Genomic DNA, 15762 nt, shown 5'->3' on the forward strand with positions numbered 1-15762 from the left:
TCAATTCTTGGATCGGTTCCACCCTATAACCAACAGTTTATAGATAAATGAATTAATAAATGAAGCTGCTCAGGGTAAACAAACACTATTAGCAGTGAATTCATGAAGTTCTTCTAATTTCACAATGTAACCTCACTTTCTGTGATAATGGGCTTGAAGCTGCACTCCCCACTCCCTTCTACCATCCCACCTTAGGAAATACACATTTTTCAATTGTGCTAGAAATCCCCAAACATGACGGTCACAGAAAGGTCTAGGACTAAGCAAAGAACAACTGCGATTCAGCACCCATATTCCATAACTTTAATAACAAAAGACAATACACAATTATTTACACATTTATGTAAACAAATACAAGTGTCCCAAAACCCTGAAACGAAGTAAGCTTTAACAGTATGATGTCAGGATCTGAAAAGCTTGAAGGTATTTCACAGAAATTGCATTGATAACCGGGTCTGGTGAGATGCTATTAAATTCCTGGTCACAGTATAATAACAAAAGCACCTTTTGCTCAGCGTAAGTAAGAATTAAAACTGCACAACAAAAATCTATATAATCTGTAACAAAGAAATAAAACATTTGAGCATTGTTTGACCCTAATGCTGTCTAAAGAAGAAATATGACATCTACATGGGAGCTGGCTGATACTTGCAAAGAGGTGTACGTAGGTCTATATCCATTTAGACTCTCGGCCATAGCTTCAATCGGCTGCGTATCAACCAGACTCAATTTCAGCTACGGCTTGCTTGCCTAGTTCATATGGTCGAAGATACTCAACAGCTTGGCAATAATCTTTGCATCAGGCTATCAGAAGGGTTACAGTAGCTCTCTCATTCGTCTGAGGTAGATAAAATCTAATATGTGCAACTGCAAACAAGCAAAAGGTTCTTGTTCATCAAGTTATCTTGTGTACTCTTTAGGAGGAAAGGTGCTATGGAAGTACTGCAACGACATCACCCTCAGCCAAGTGAGGGGATGATATACATACAATGATTTCTCAATTTACATGGGTCATAAAGAGACTATTTGGTTATTACTACCTTTTTTACATCATATAACAGGATGGACACACAAGTTACCAAGTTAGACACGTGCCTTACCCACAGCATCTCGTTTTGGATAACACTTCGAAAAGGAAAGCAGGAATAAGGGCAGGGGCAGAAATACCATGAGTGTGAGAGAAATATCACAGAGGTAGGGAGTCTTCATCAGGAAATGGTACTACCACTGCCAATGTTCCTCCATAGGTAAGAACGATAAAGCAAATGAAAGGAGGCCGAGGAAGCTCGATTGCAAAGGTACAATGTAAGATTCGTTCCCAATTTTTTGGGGTACAGCAGGTAAATCAAAATTGTGCAATAAACTGGAAAATAGGTTAGGTAACATAGCTTTGGATAGTTTCCTGGTTTTATACATTTCGATCTCTCGTTTTATACCGTTTCATCTTACCAATGTTACAAAAACAATACATTACACATGCTCTACATAACTTATGCAAGTTCCTTATGTAGAACTGGATTTCCAAATAATCTAAAAAACAACCTAAACAGTGTAGAATTTCAAAAGCATTGAAGAAACTTACAAAAGGTGAACCACAATAGCGTGCTTGACTACTGTTTGCATATTCCCTGTGTGGCAACTTACCAGTCACTTAAAATAAAGTGACATACTGTGATGCAGCTCAATGATGCTTGAAGAAAAGCAGACTGAGCCAAGAATTTGCTTTGGCATATGCAAGCAAACCATCATCAAAGTGGGGGTGCTTCCCATCCTCAAACTGCCATGTAGAGTTTGACGCAGTCATACCATAAACAATTGCTGGACATGCTCCATTAACTTAAGTGCCTGCTACTTTTCATAAAGTGCTTGCGTTTCCATGATTCTGTTAGGAGCATTACGATGGGTGGATAATAGTATCTTCTCACAGGCAAAAAAATGGCAGCACTACTGGCCTTCACTGTACTTTGGTTTATGTGCAATGCAATTTCTAATGCCATCCGACTGCAGAAGACTAACCCAAGAACATTTTTCATGGACTCGCAGTAATATAGATTAACACTGTAAATAGCAATTTTTGTGATTGTTTCCATTCCTGCGAGTGAGGATTGATGGCCAAAATGTTCTTATTTTTCTTTGGTTCCAACAAATATTTTTGTATTCGTTTTTAAGTGAAACTGCATGAACATGTCCCTGAACAGAAACACTTTCCCTGCCTGTCATTGAGGCAGCAGCTGTGAGATCTGAAACACCAGTCTATGATACACTTGGTCACATCCAACTAGAATACAACAAAGTTAATCATTTAACATTAAGCATTCTATGCACATTGAAAAATGCACTAACAGGTGCTTCGGACTCGAAAGTGCACCTTGACAACATCTCGCTTGAGATGTTCTCCACAATAATGAGGACTGGACTTTCTTATGAAGACACTATTCCAGCTTGTGGACGCATCAAAATGTCTGTACCCTCAGAGTGCAAGCCTGAGATCCTCAGAGATATGCTATCCTTCCTATTATTACCGAAAGACTGTTACGTTAATATGCATGTACATTTGTATATCAATTACAAGATAATGCCCGTTCTCCTCTGTACTCATAATTATCGTTATATTTTTAATCACATCTCCAAATTTAACATTTCCCCTTTCCTTTCACAGCAACAAGTGTCCTTGTTAGGGGAAACAAAGCACTGAGTAAGTCATGTCAAATACAGAACAGCTACCATCTATTCACAACATCCATGTAGGGGTAAGAAAAGATGTTTATTAGGCAAGAGTTGCATACCTCATGTTCTCAGGCCTTTTGGCAGAAAGTTGATCAAATGTTTGCATACATGCTTTGACGACTGGGAGCCTCAATGCTGGTTCAGGCCTTGGTAGGATAGATATGCATCCTACAAACACCAGTCCAACACTGCAATAAGTGTTGCACAGTTCTGAACTCTAAGACTTTTGTGTTTTTGGACTTTCTCTTCCAGCTGTTATCGCAAAACTATCAAAGGAATTAACTGCAGACTACTATCACTGGCGGGAGGCCATCAGCCTCGCCTTTTTCCACAACTTGGTTCTTCTGTATGATTTCTCCCATAACATGTAGGATAACAGGCGGGCCAGACCCCTCGTATTGCAAACATGGAGAAATTTTAATCATATGTGGATGATCACCACTTGCTGTTCTCATAAGAGGCCCCATCTGAGGCGGGCCACCTACCTATACACTGACACCACTGTTTGTGAAGTCTCACCTGGACAACAGAACTCAAATTCTTTTAAAGTGCTACTAGCCAAGCAAAGGGTGTTCAAGCCAGTTAGTTTTTAACATACCTTATCAAAACATAAATTATATTTTACATGACAGTTAACTTTACAGTTGTCATATTACAAAAATATGAAGAGTAATCCAATGTCTCCATTCCGCCTGCCCTGAAAAGTGTCCAGCATTGAGGTAAAACCAAATGGTGCTCCATGTAGCACACAGGTGTCCGACTTGATTTCCTTTGGATTTTAGAAAAAAAAGAGATGAAGCACATTTTTTGGTCTTTAAAGAGAAGTTTCCAAATACCTCCCAATAGGTAACAAAGTAACAATTATCCTTAGTAAATGTCCCCTTGTGTACAACGTATGACTGCGCAAATGACTGCCTTACCTCAAGTGCAACAACTGTTGCAACAGTTGCTGAAATTTGAAACTATATTTCAGAAGAATTATAAATAACATTATATTTTGAGCTGGAAGTGGTTAGGAACTCTATGCTACACCAAAAAGTAAAGTAATAAGCAAGCCTTTGAGTCGTAGGCAATCACCGAAGGCAGGAATGAATAAGTACATATGTATCCGCAGAGTAAAGAATGTAGTGAAGACCACGACTATCTGTAAGGCTTTTAGACATGCAGACTCAATATGTTTCTGTTTTAAACTGCAGTCACCTCAAACCCAACCTGAGTAAAGTAGAGCCATTTTTAAATAAACATCTATACAAATTGCACATATTACAGCAAATAGCTTGGGGGCGGGCACCCACGAGGGTCACATAGGGAACACCGCAGGCAAAAACTGCAACGTAACCCTTTTTCAAACTCCAAGCATCTCGTTAACGTACATGAAATCAGGATGGTCACTTGAGTACCCTGCTGATGTAGGTGGTGGTGGGGCTGTACCCAAGTTTAAGGCGCATGTGCTTTTCCTCAGAATGAGCCTGCCACTGTGAGGGCTGTTACAACTCTTAATGTTGCACTGTAAAACACTGTTCAAACGCCGATCACAGAAGCATGGCTTATCGGCTTCAGGCAGTCTCTGGGAGATGCGTAACCATCATCCACTGCTAAATTCAGCTGAGGTTTTTGATAGTCTGAACTGTCATCCACAGCAGCCGTGTTCTGTATAATCTTAGGCCTGTCATATTCTCCCTCGGAGTTTCTAGCACTCTGCAGAGATTTATAGTCCCCACCTGCAGTATCCTTTAGGCTGGAAATCCCTATGAGGGGAATGTTCAACTGAGGGGTGGCAGCAAGGACTGGTACCTTGTAGCCAGAAACAGTGGCGAATGCCTTCTCTCGCTTGGTGTGCCGCTCTATGATAGGGGTGGCGTATTCTGGCTCCTGGTTCATCAGTGGCAAGGCATATTCATGTCGACTCGCTCTGTGAGGGTAGTCGTAGTGATTCTCAATCTCCGCTCTTCCAATCTGGTCTTTCATCTCCGTGTCGAGCGGTTTGAAGGTAGAGCCTTTTCTTGTCACAGTGTCTGTCCCAACCATGAGAGGCAGCTGAAAATCTAAAGAAAGCGAAGAGTTTACTTCAGAGAGAAAGAAACCACAGTACAACGGTGATTGCTTCCATGCGAAAATAACTGCATTTTGTATTGCACATATGCATGTGTGTCTGCTATTTGCGGAACTTGCCAGATTGGTTTTTCTTAACAATTATAGGAAGTTCCCTATTTCTGAATTCTCAAAACACTCCATTGACAAATGGGGAAACCACTTCTAAAAATGTAACACTGGAGGAGGGCAACTTACCAGTAAAGAAAACCCTTTTATTAAACAGCAATGAATAAAACAAAACATTAAGTAAAGTGGCATCAATACATTGACCTTGTCTATAAGGATGGAGTCCTCACCAAAACTGAATGTGAACAGATTGTTTTTTAAATGGGTTTGCTACACTGACCAGGCATTCCAGGCACCAACGCCCTCACCACCTATACCAAATCCAACTTCTTGACTACTATCAACAAAGCTTCTAACAGAAACAAAGCTCTTCAAAGTAGTCAAGCATTTCACGTTCCAGACCCACCGTCCCTCAGTCAACTGCAAAATATTGATCAATTTTTCACCAACAAAAATCAACAAAATTAGGCCCCACCCACAACACAAGAACATTTACTCTACTTCCTATGTCTCACCACTAGACCCCCAACTGGACAGCCTTCAACCTCCTCTCTTACAAGGAATTCAGGATCACCAGCATGCTGAACTCACTAAAGGCCATCTCCAATGAAGACAACGTTCTACTATCCTCCATCATTAAATCATTTAAAAAAGATGCCTTCCTAAAAACAACATCCTCCCTCATTAATCTCTTCAAGGAAGCACCGTGACTCCCCTTCTCACCATCATCAACTCCTACCTTAGCCAAGGAATATCTCCAGATGCTCTCGAGACAGAACAGATCTTCCTATTACTGGAGAAACTAAGTTTGGAACCAGATGATCTCACCAACAATGATCCATCACCTACTATTCTTCTTAGGAAAGACCACTGAGAAATAAGTCCACACCCAACTCCTGGGGTAAATCAACAAGAATGATCTTCTAAAGGACTACGGATCTAGTTTCAGCCCACACTGTACCACAGAGACAGATGCTACTGATAAGCTACTGGAAAACATGACAAGTGACTCCGGTTCCAGTGTGACCTCTCTGAAGCATTTGCCACAGTTGACCACTGTACATTGAGTTAAATCATGAAAACATGCATTTGATTTCTCTGAAACAGTCCTGGAATAGTTCACCTCCTACCATGCCAATAGTTCATCCAAGTTGGACACACAATATCCCAGCAGCTCCCCTTCTAATGCAAAGTTCCTCAAGGATACCTTTTTTCTTGCATAATCTTCAACCTTAGGATGGAACCACTTAAAAGATCCCTTCTCACCAATGACATTAAGATCCACAAACGTGTAATTGGCACCCACCTTTACCTTAAAGTCTCCTTAAGCTGAAGATGCTACTCCAGAACAAGATATCAAGTGCCTACATGAAGCTTGTCTCGACATAGAGGAGTAGCTCCAAACAACCACAAATGTAATGTTGATTCTCCAACTAGAACAAGAGTGATTGACCCCTACAGATCATCAGTGAAAATCACTTGATTTGTCCTCAACAAATTACTTCAAAGAACATATCTCTAGGAAAACATAGACAGCATGGTCTCTCCTTCTTGAAGAACTTTAAACTTTTCAATCCTGAAACGGATTTCATAATCACAGCGAAGGCCATGGTCCTCTCACATTTAGATAGAGGCAATGCTCTGCACCATGGTTGACATGAACTCACTACGGCACCGCTTAAACTCATCTTCCACAAAGTAACCTGCCCGATCAAGGGCCTTGGAAGTAAAACCACAGTACCACCACACTGAGGGAACCTTCATTCACTTCTCCTCTTGGCCTGCATTATAACAACCACATGTATCCCCTACAAGGCCAACGGAAATGTCAGCCCAACATACCTGATCAGGAAATTAACCACCTCAGAGAGCCAGTACCAAACCAGGAGTCATGACATTAGCAGACTAGAAAATAAAATATGCAATATAATTTTTTTTTTTTTTAAACTAGTAGGCCGGCCTTTCCAGTCTTCGCTTCTAGGATATTGAACAACATAACCCTGATGATCTTAGAACCACTGCAACGCTCCTATAATTCAAACAAGTATAAGGTAGGTTACCACTTCCACAATAGGAACTCATCACCCATTACAACGCAAGTCCTAGTAATAAAATGATGATCCTTCGAACTTTACATTCAGTTGCTTCCCAGCTAGGAGTGCGGTGTATAAATAACCATATATACATACAAGTTATTGATCGGTAACTCAAGTACTTCTTGTCCTCTAGCCTACAACCCTCCGTTGGATGTGTGGGGTATCCATGCCCAGTATGTGAATGGACCTGTGCAATGCAAAGCATCTAAGAAGCTCAGAGGAGGCTCACCCATATTGGTGTTTGAGTGGAATCTCACCAGACATTTTTGCTATCATTCGAAGGGTCTTCAATTGTGCACGGTCATTTCACAGAGGCAAAAGATAGAGTGCAAGACCCATAACTTGCTAGAGAATAAATTCAACGTATACATGTATGATGGGCTTAGCAGTCCTTTGCAAATGTGGTTGAGTTTTATTTGGCTTGTGGTGTATTACCTCTCATAGTTGGTTGCCCTCAGTTCGCCATCAAAGCTTGTTTATGCTTCAATGCCAATCATTAAGGTATCTTTTCATTTTCTCCCATTTAAAAAGCATTCCAGAAACATAGTTTTGTTCTCATGCTCCCCAAGGACTTTTATTTAAGAGTTAAATACTGCAGTGCTTCACCTCTGTGACCCAGCCTGGCTCATAAATCTGCATTGCTCATTATCAGGCCCTGCTATCTGTAGCATGATGGTAATAATGTTAAGTAAACTCAGCCTTCCCTTAATGTTAAAAGGAAAATGTGACCTTGTGCTTATTTAAAAATGAACTGAAGGCAGTGAGCTACTTTGATGGTGTCTCGTAGCTCAGAATCGACTGGTTAGAGACACCTGCTTTAAAGCCTATCATGCAAGACGGAAACAAAGTATGCCAATAAGCAAGATCAGAAAGGGGCCACAACAATTAAAGTGCAGCTTCAACTGTGAATGGAATAACTGCGACTCAGTGGTGGCATGATTTGTACATAGAGAATTTCTACGTGCCTCCAATGCAATGCTTAATTTGTTTTAAAAAAAAGAAAAAAGTATATGCAAGGGCTTTCATTAGGAGGCCACTGAAGCTTGCACCACCCATTGCCCCTGCCAGCGCTGCTAATGACAGTACCAACACAACTCCTAACCATGACACTCTTACAAGAGTGACAATTCAGACTATTCCAGGCCCCCACAGCTAAAAGAGTGGCTTTGGTGGCAGGTATTAGTCATTTTAATGCATATTAAATTACTAAACAACGGTTATCATTCTTTTCTCTGTATTAGACAACACTGCTACCTTGTGGTAGAATGTCATAAATACTGGTGTTGACAATAATGTGCAGTCGCCGAGCACCGGAAACCACCGTCTCAAATTAAGCATCGCTCCAATCTATGGTGAAGGATATAATGATCGAGAAATATGCCAAATTATAATGGGTCAAACCAATTAGTTCTAGTGTCCTAGCAGCCCTCCCAGGTCTAACCTTATATTCCACAGATTTTGGATATGAACCATGGACGGGGCAACAAGCATTTTCTCTGCCATTCTGCACTTATAGGGAATAGAGCCTACTTACTTAATTAACTCAGAGCGCTCTGTGTCAACTCTAAAATTGCAGGAATACACATTACATAAAGAACAACTATGTGAAACCCCTGGATTACAATCTTCCATACTGCATACATCATTTCATTCATACATTCAGCGAGTTGGTATTGTATTCATCAAAATACTTTCCCTTCTTCAGTGACACAATGAAGCAATCGTGAGGATATCAACAAATGTTATAGTTACCTGCCATGTCACAAGTCACCAAATCTAGCTTTTGTACGGTGTCCTTGTCATTACAATAGCTGATGGTAAACTCGGTTGACTGCTGTCTGGCAAAGGGCTGTTTTATTTGCTTCCAACAACCTATGAAAGAAACAACAAAAAACAAGGATGGACAGGGTAAGGGGCATTGCTGGCCTTCGTGAGTTACCACACAATCAGACCAAAAGAAAAAATATATTTTTACCAACCTGTTTCTTTGGCTTTGTTTAACCCAATGCCACTTCCTTGCGTCTTTTTCCTGCAAGAAATACCAATTTTAGGGGGTGTGAGCTTCTGTGGTGATATTTAATACGACTGTATGCTATATAAACAAAAGTATTCTCCACCTACGTATTATTTCCTTATTGACTTTGCCTCTTTTCTTAAATATCAGTTAAATGTAATTATGTAATTCATGTTCCTTTTCAAGTCTGCCTAGAGACGGTTTTAGAATACTTGTCAGCCTTGTCTTAAAAAAACTATTAATAAAATATCAGAAAAAACACGCTTGGTTAAAGTCTTGAAATAATTTGAATTGCGATTATAAATAAAAAATCACTCTACAGAAAGATTGTGTCAGGCCGCCTTGAACTGTTCCAGACATTTGCTTGTAAAGGGACACGGGGGAAAATGTGAAAGGTTTTAAAGTTTATAAGAATACAAAAATGTAAAACACAAGACGGTCAAGTTCAAAGAGCAACACCTTATTCTTAAACAGAAATTGACAAATCAAAGCCCTCTATGAAGTAGGCAGTAAATAACTCCAAATAAAACAGCACTTCTGTCGATAAGTATAATTAAGTCACTAAATAACAGTGACGTGGATTATGTTCAGAATATACTAAATATGAACAATAAAGATCGCTAACTCTAAAACATTGAATGTGCAGGTTCTGCAGACCCACAGGTTGTTAAAATAACAACCCCAAACGAGGCACAAACAAAAGCATGTTCTGAAACATGAGCGGATGAATCTTGCTTTTGCTGGAGGCCAGTTATGCTCAAATAATGTACACAAATTATGGCATGGGGTGAGAGAGCGGAATGAGCTGCAGGGAGATATAGACAAGTTGGGAATTGCAGGCCAAATATATAGGACGGATCTCGAAAAATATGTTTTGATGCACACCAGGGGAATGGAGCATGCCAGGAAAGAAATTGAGCAAAAGGACAGAGAACCATCTAACTGCTTGATGTAGAGCTGTAACAGACTGGCGTTTGAGGTCAAGATAAAGAAAAACATAAGTAATACAAGAGGATAGCATTGACTTATCAATAACAAAAATAACAATTAGAACAATAATCAGTAACAAGAACTACAATAATAATAATGCATGGTCATACTGGGATTTAACACAAAATGATACTCAATTCACCGCCCTTTGAGCTGGTCATGTTTGAATTTGAACCCGTGCTCTGCAGATCACATCTAATGTCAGCCGTGAATGCTTTATCTTTTATCAGCAAACTTCTGTGATTTTGAATGTAGGGCTCTCACAAATCCAGCACCGCATAAGCCACAAAATATCACATTCCTAATACTATCTTATAAAAAGGCCATGGATTTTCTACGTAATAAAAGAGAGGGGCTATTCCCTGGGGGCATTTCCCTGCTTACAAAGTCTAGGGCCTGTACTTGAAAAAGCTCATCTCAATATCAGAAAGGACGTGGAACCAAAAGTAGCCAACACAATAGTGACTTTTGCACCGATGGTCCAGTTCCATTCCACCTACAGAAGATATTTTTTGTCTAGCACACAGTTAATAGATAACGGGCCACATTCCCCATCCCAAAAAACACAGTTAAAAATGAGAGGAGGGACGGGGGGTGGATTGTTATGGTCCACCCCCCTGAGAGAGCCTCACATAGCGTTTGTTGGTTGTTGATCGCCATCTTCCTACATTCTTGATGCCCTCCTCTGTAAGTCCCCACCTAGTGGCTGTTGTTGCTGCTCCAATGCGGAAGGAATGAGGGCCAGACTCTGTTGCTTGTAAGCCTGCCTTTGGGAGCACCATCCTCAGCACCACCTGAAACTAGAACCTTCTCGGGCACTCCCCGGTCTTGCGTTTGTCTAGCCGACTTTACCATGTGGGGTAGATTGCCCATTACTCCTGCATCTAGCGCACCGGACAACTTAACAGGCCCTGTAGCTTTGCTACCGTACCCTTTGCCTCTTGATCCGTCTAGGATCTCCTCAGCATCACCTCCATGTGTCCCGGGACTCACCGCTTTTTCATTTTTAGATAGAGCCACCAACTCGCTTACTCTAAAGGCCCCAAAGAAGGCTAGCATGAAGGCTGCTTTGAATAGAGTGACTTTCGATGCATCTGTGCATATCTGAGGCAGAACCCCTAGCAGGTGTGACAGCATGCTGAACTCAATGGGCCTCCGTTAGTCCACCTTCACCCCCTCTAGGCGCCGCCAACCCTTCATTGCTGTTCTGAGGTAAGGAGCTGTTGTAGGATCTTTCCAAGTGGCCAGCTTAGCAAAATGTGCTATTGCCGCCAAATGTGCTTGTGCTTGTGCTTAAGATCTGGTTTTGTTCTAATCAAATGCCCACTTCACAAACTGTTCTGCGGCTCGGGCTGTAGTCGCTGTTTCTTTGAAAGAGTGCGGCCCCATCATTTTACTCAACGTCTCTTTGTAAGTGGTATACCTCTCACAGTCTTGGGTGCCAATGAGTGCTTTACCAGCTCTGACACCTCGCGTCTGCCAAGGACCACAGCTCCTCTGGGAAGGGGGGGGGGTCACTACACTATGCTTTGTGAGCCAGTTCCCTGAATTTCCTCATCTGGAAACGAGAGAGCGCATCCACCTGAGCTTTATTGATCCCTTAGATGTGCCTCGCCTGCACCTCCAGGTTGCCTGACAAATGTAACTTCACCAGTCTTCTCTGTAGTCTCAGCACTAGTGTGCATTTGGCCTCCCTTGTTAATGGTGTGTACTACAGCTTGGTTTTCAGACCACAGTTTCAACTTCATGTTGCGTTGCCTTGCACTCCATATTGTCAGAGCCACAGTATTTGGGAACAATTCTAGAAACAAAATGTTCTTCGTTATCCCTGTGTCCATCTATGTGCGCACCATTTTTCCCCTCAGAGTTGCTCCAAAACCCAGGCTGCCTGATGCGTCCATTTACAGGGCTAGCTCCCTGTCCGAGATCCACCTTTCCCTCCATCTGAGCACCTGTTAAATTCTTGCAGGAAGGATAGCCAGATCCTCAATAAGGCTTAGCTCATGCGCCTATTCGCAAGTGGTAGACCCTTTAGTCAATTGAGTCAGCCATCTTGCGAACACTCTCCCCACCGGGATGACACTTGCTGCAAAGTTTTATTTCCTTATTAGTTCCTGCAGCTCCCTATGGTGGCCTTCTCTTGTCCTAACAGCGCCTGGATCATGCCTCCGATACCTTGCACCATGTGTGCAATGCAGCGGTCTTCTGGCAGCAGCTTCAGATTTTCATGGCAGTTCCTTCCGCAGCGGTCCTCTGGCGGCAAACGAAAGGCTGGAAGTCTTCTCCCTTTTCTTCTCTGGCTGCACAACTCTTGCTGGGCGTTCTCCAACAGGCCTTATGTTATCCCTGCGGCGGCACTGTCCTCCACATGTACAGTGGCCGGGCAAAGATGCTTACGCCGTTAATAACAGCCTGATGCCCTACGGGCATGATTCAAAAGGTGCAGTGCCTCCTCATTGGGCAGTGTTTTTGCTCTACTCTTGCTATTTTGCAACCCCTTTCCCTCCTACTCGTGGAGGGCGGGGTGCCACTTCCTGTCCTTTGTCTCAGTCCCCTCCTGAGGACCACCACTCCCGGGACTCTGCGCAGGTTACAGCGCCGGCCCATTAAGCACCCTCTGGGTGCGGGCCTTTGCCATTCCCCCTCAAAAACACAAGTCCTTGAAGTCAAGTACAAGAGTCACCATAGCGGGCAACTTGTGTTTTCATTTATTGGTCCAGGGCCTCTTTCGCTAGAGTCGTGAGTAAGTCGCACAACTTATGGCCGATCAGCACAGTGCTGCGCAAAATGAAACACAGATCCCTAAAACAATACAGTCATAAGGGCTGAAGCTCCAAAAGCAGCGCCATTTGTAGTGATGAAGTGAAAGCGATGCTACCACAACCCTTTCACAAATAAAATAATAGACTATGAGAGGATGGTAGAGGGTTTCCAAATCAAGGTGAAAACTGGGATTTAAATGTCATGAACTAAAAAGTAGCCTGGTGGCATCAACCAACATAATGCAAAAGAAGGAATGCATGGGAAAAACCTTTGCCAACGAGGAACTAACGTCTAAAAATAACTCCAGTTCCTGGAAATGATGGAATGGTTATACCAACTAATGAATGACAACTTGTGGAACTCAAATAGTGAGATGCTGTGTCCCTAGGAAAGGCTCCGCTAGCCAAAAAGGAGGACACCGCTTCTAGGGCAAGAGTCTGCAGGGAATGTCAAACTTTCACAGACTTCCCACCGGATTTACAGAATAATCCCGAAACTCACACAAGATCAATAGCCACAAATCTGACATAAATGTGAGCTAGAACATTACACTTTTGCTTGTTTCTCTTTTAGACAAAACTCTTTCCCTAAACTTCCCAATAAAATTGGGGAGCTCTTCCTGCCATTTACTTCTTTTAGGGGCACTTACGCCTGTCCTTAAAAGAAGGCACACAGAGCGTATCCAAGGCGGGAATTTACCAGCTAAAGGTGCATGAATATCCACAGACCTACAAGTAAGTAGTTGTTCATTTACTTTTGAGGATTGGACATAACCTTTCTTCAATAAAAAATAAATATTCTATCAGTAGTAACAAATTTAAACCAACTAGGCATTGATTTCTGAATCATGTCAATCTAAAACGTCCATTAGTACTTCCATTAACAATTTGTTTTGTCTTGTTAAAACACAATAGATAGTTGAGTAACATACTTTCTTAAAGTTGCACAGGCAAAAATACCACCAATCAGGAGCAAGAGAGACAGGATTGCTGGAGCAACTATGATTGCAACTTTCAGTCCTACAACAGAAAAAAAAGAAAATATTAGACTTATTGCAGTTTTCCATTACATTTGATAGAATCGTATTGACTTACACAGCTTTGCTATGGTTTAACAGAAAATGGTCATAATTTGATAACAATGCTCAGTTTGCGAAAATATGTTTGCTAAAAAAACTACACGCTGTTTGCATTGTAACAACGACGCAGAAAAACGTACGCTTTTCAAACTGAATTGAAAGAGATGGTCAATGTGATAAGTGATATGTGCCTAAACAAAAGTTGTTTAAAACTGTAGTTTACTATCCTTTTTTCAATTGGAGTGACTGTAATTGTAAATATGCAGATCACGCGATTATCTGGCCAGTGAAATCAGCCAAGCAGAATATCCTATAAAAAATGGCCGCATTCATATAGTTCAAGCTAAATGTAAGAAATCTGAATGATGTTTGGTAACTTGAGTTTAGTTGTATACATTCTAACAGCTCCTGAATCAACATCAATTGATTACACTTTTGCAGTTTATTAAAATAAGGCAAAATGTTATTGAGGATCAAAATAAGAAAAATTAATATTAATATACACCATGTCAGTAAGTAGGGTGTCTGAGTACCTATTGTCTAGAATAACAATACCCATATTTTCATCTATGTTCCACTCTTGGGTCACTAGTTTCATCTCCTAAAATGAGGGTTGCCAATTTCAGTCCTCGCTGGGCAAACTCAACTGGAAAGAACAAAGAAGTTGATCCCTTTGATAGGCTGAAAGTGAGCGCTATGCACTACGCAACCGCAGATTCCTCACCTTTAGAATATTCTTCAGGTGCCAGTCTGGATCCGGAAAGTTTTCATTAACACAGCTAGGCGGTGCCATGCAGCTGAACTTTGACTTCATTCCGCCCAGACATAACAGACTATAAGCACCACTCCCACCACCCCTGGGCACTGACGTCCATTTCTTGCTTGACTCTTTTCGCATCTTCAGGAAGAAAGCACAAAACGATTGTTGGTACCTATGTGCGAATCTCTAATATGGAACCACTTTAGATGGTGATAAGAAACCACTTCACTGAATAGGGTGGTGGCAGGGCAGTGAGGAATCTGTTAGATGGAGTATCCACTGGAAATAATGTTACCATAGGTAATTAACTTGTTCTTTCAATGGACACTGCTAACTACATATTCCTACCTCAGGGGGAGGGGATACAGGAAGGGGTTGTAGTGAAGCACTGTTGCCACCAGGCCGCTTTTGTTACAGGGGGCTGATATTGCAGTACAGCTGAAAAACATGCCCCAGTAACAAAATCGGCCCCCAACCTTCTGGCCCACCGGGAAAATACCCTGGTAGGAAGAACTAGGCCGGCAACTCCACTTGACTTATATGTAGCTGGGCTTCTGCAGAAGACTAGAGCCTTCTGAACTCCTCTCTCAGATGACTTCGCCAACCCAGCAGCGATATATCTGTCAGCACCATGAGCTGTGAATGGGAACCATAGAGGGGTGTGACACTGGTCAGGTTGATGTCGAGCAACCACCACTGCAGATATTGTACAGTCTTCTCTGAAACCTGGATGGCACTGTACAAGTTTCCTTGGTGCTAGGCCCACCGAACCTTCAGATCCCACACATTCCACCTGACGTAGTGCGCAAACAAGATGCATGAGGCAGCAGGACAAAAAGCATCAGAGCTACTCTCCTGAGATCTAGGTCTGAGGCTGAGACATCAGGATCAGATCACAAATGTCCTGGACTTGTTGCCTTGGAAGAAACCGCTGAACTGCCCCATCTCCGAGACAGCTACTATAAAAGGAAGTCCAATGATGTCTTGAAGTTCACAGTAATCTGAAATTGGACTAAGACTAGCTGTGGTGGGCCCGCCTTCAGCAGTCAGTTTGTTGAAATAGTGGAAAACTGGTATCCTGAACATCAGAAAATGGCTGGTGACCACAGCCATCGCTTTCATTAACACCCAAGGTGCGCTGGGAATGCTGAAGGAGAGCCCAGCAAACTGAAAA

The 15762-nt window shown here is 42.0% G+C and overlaps 1 protein-coding gene across 1 annotated transcript in view; it reads right to left on the reverse strand.

The window, feature by feature from the left end:
* Nucleotides 1–280: 280 nt before the first annotated feature.
* DCBLD1 (discoidin, CUB and LCCL domain containing 1) overlaps nt 281–15762 on the reverse strand; it is a 233564-nt gene continuing 218082 nt past the window's right edge. Inside the window, exons 14-17 of the mRNA XM_078648486.1 lie at nt 13682–13769; nt 8963–9012; nt 8736–8855; nt 281–4772 (exon numbers count right to left, since the gene is read on the reverse strand). Of these exons, the coding sequence (XP_078504612.1) occupies nt 4249–4772; nt 8736–8855; nt 8963–9012; nt 13682–13769 (782 nt within the window). The 3' untranslated portion in view covers nt 281–4248. The remainder of the gene's footprint in view (nt 4773–8735; nt 8856–8962; nt 9013–13681; nt 13770–15762) is intronic.

Source organism: Lissotriton helveticus, chromosome 6 (assembly GCF_964261635.1).
Source record: "Lissotriton helveticus chromosome 6, aLisHel1.1, whole genome shotgun sequence".
NCBI lineage: Eukaryota > Metazoa > Chordata > Amphibia > Caudata > Salamandridae > Lissotriton > Lissotriton helveticus.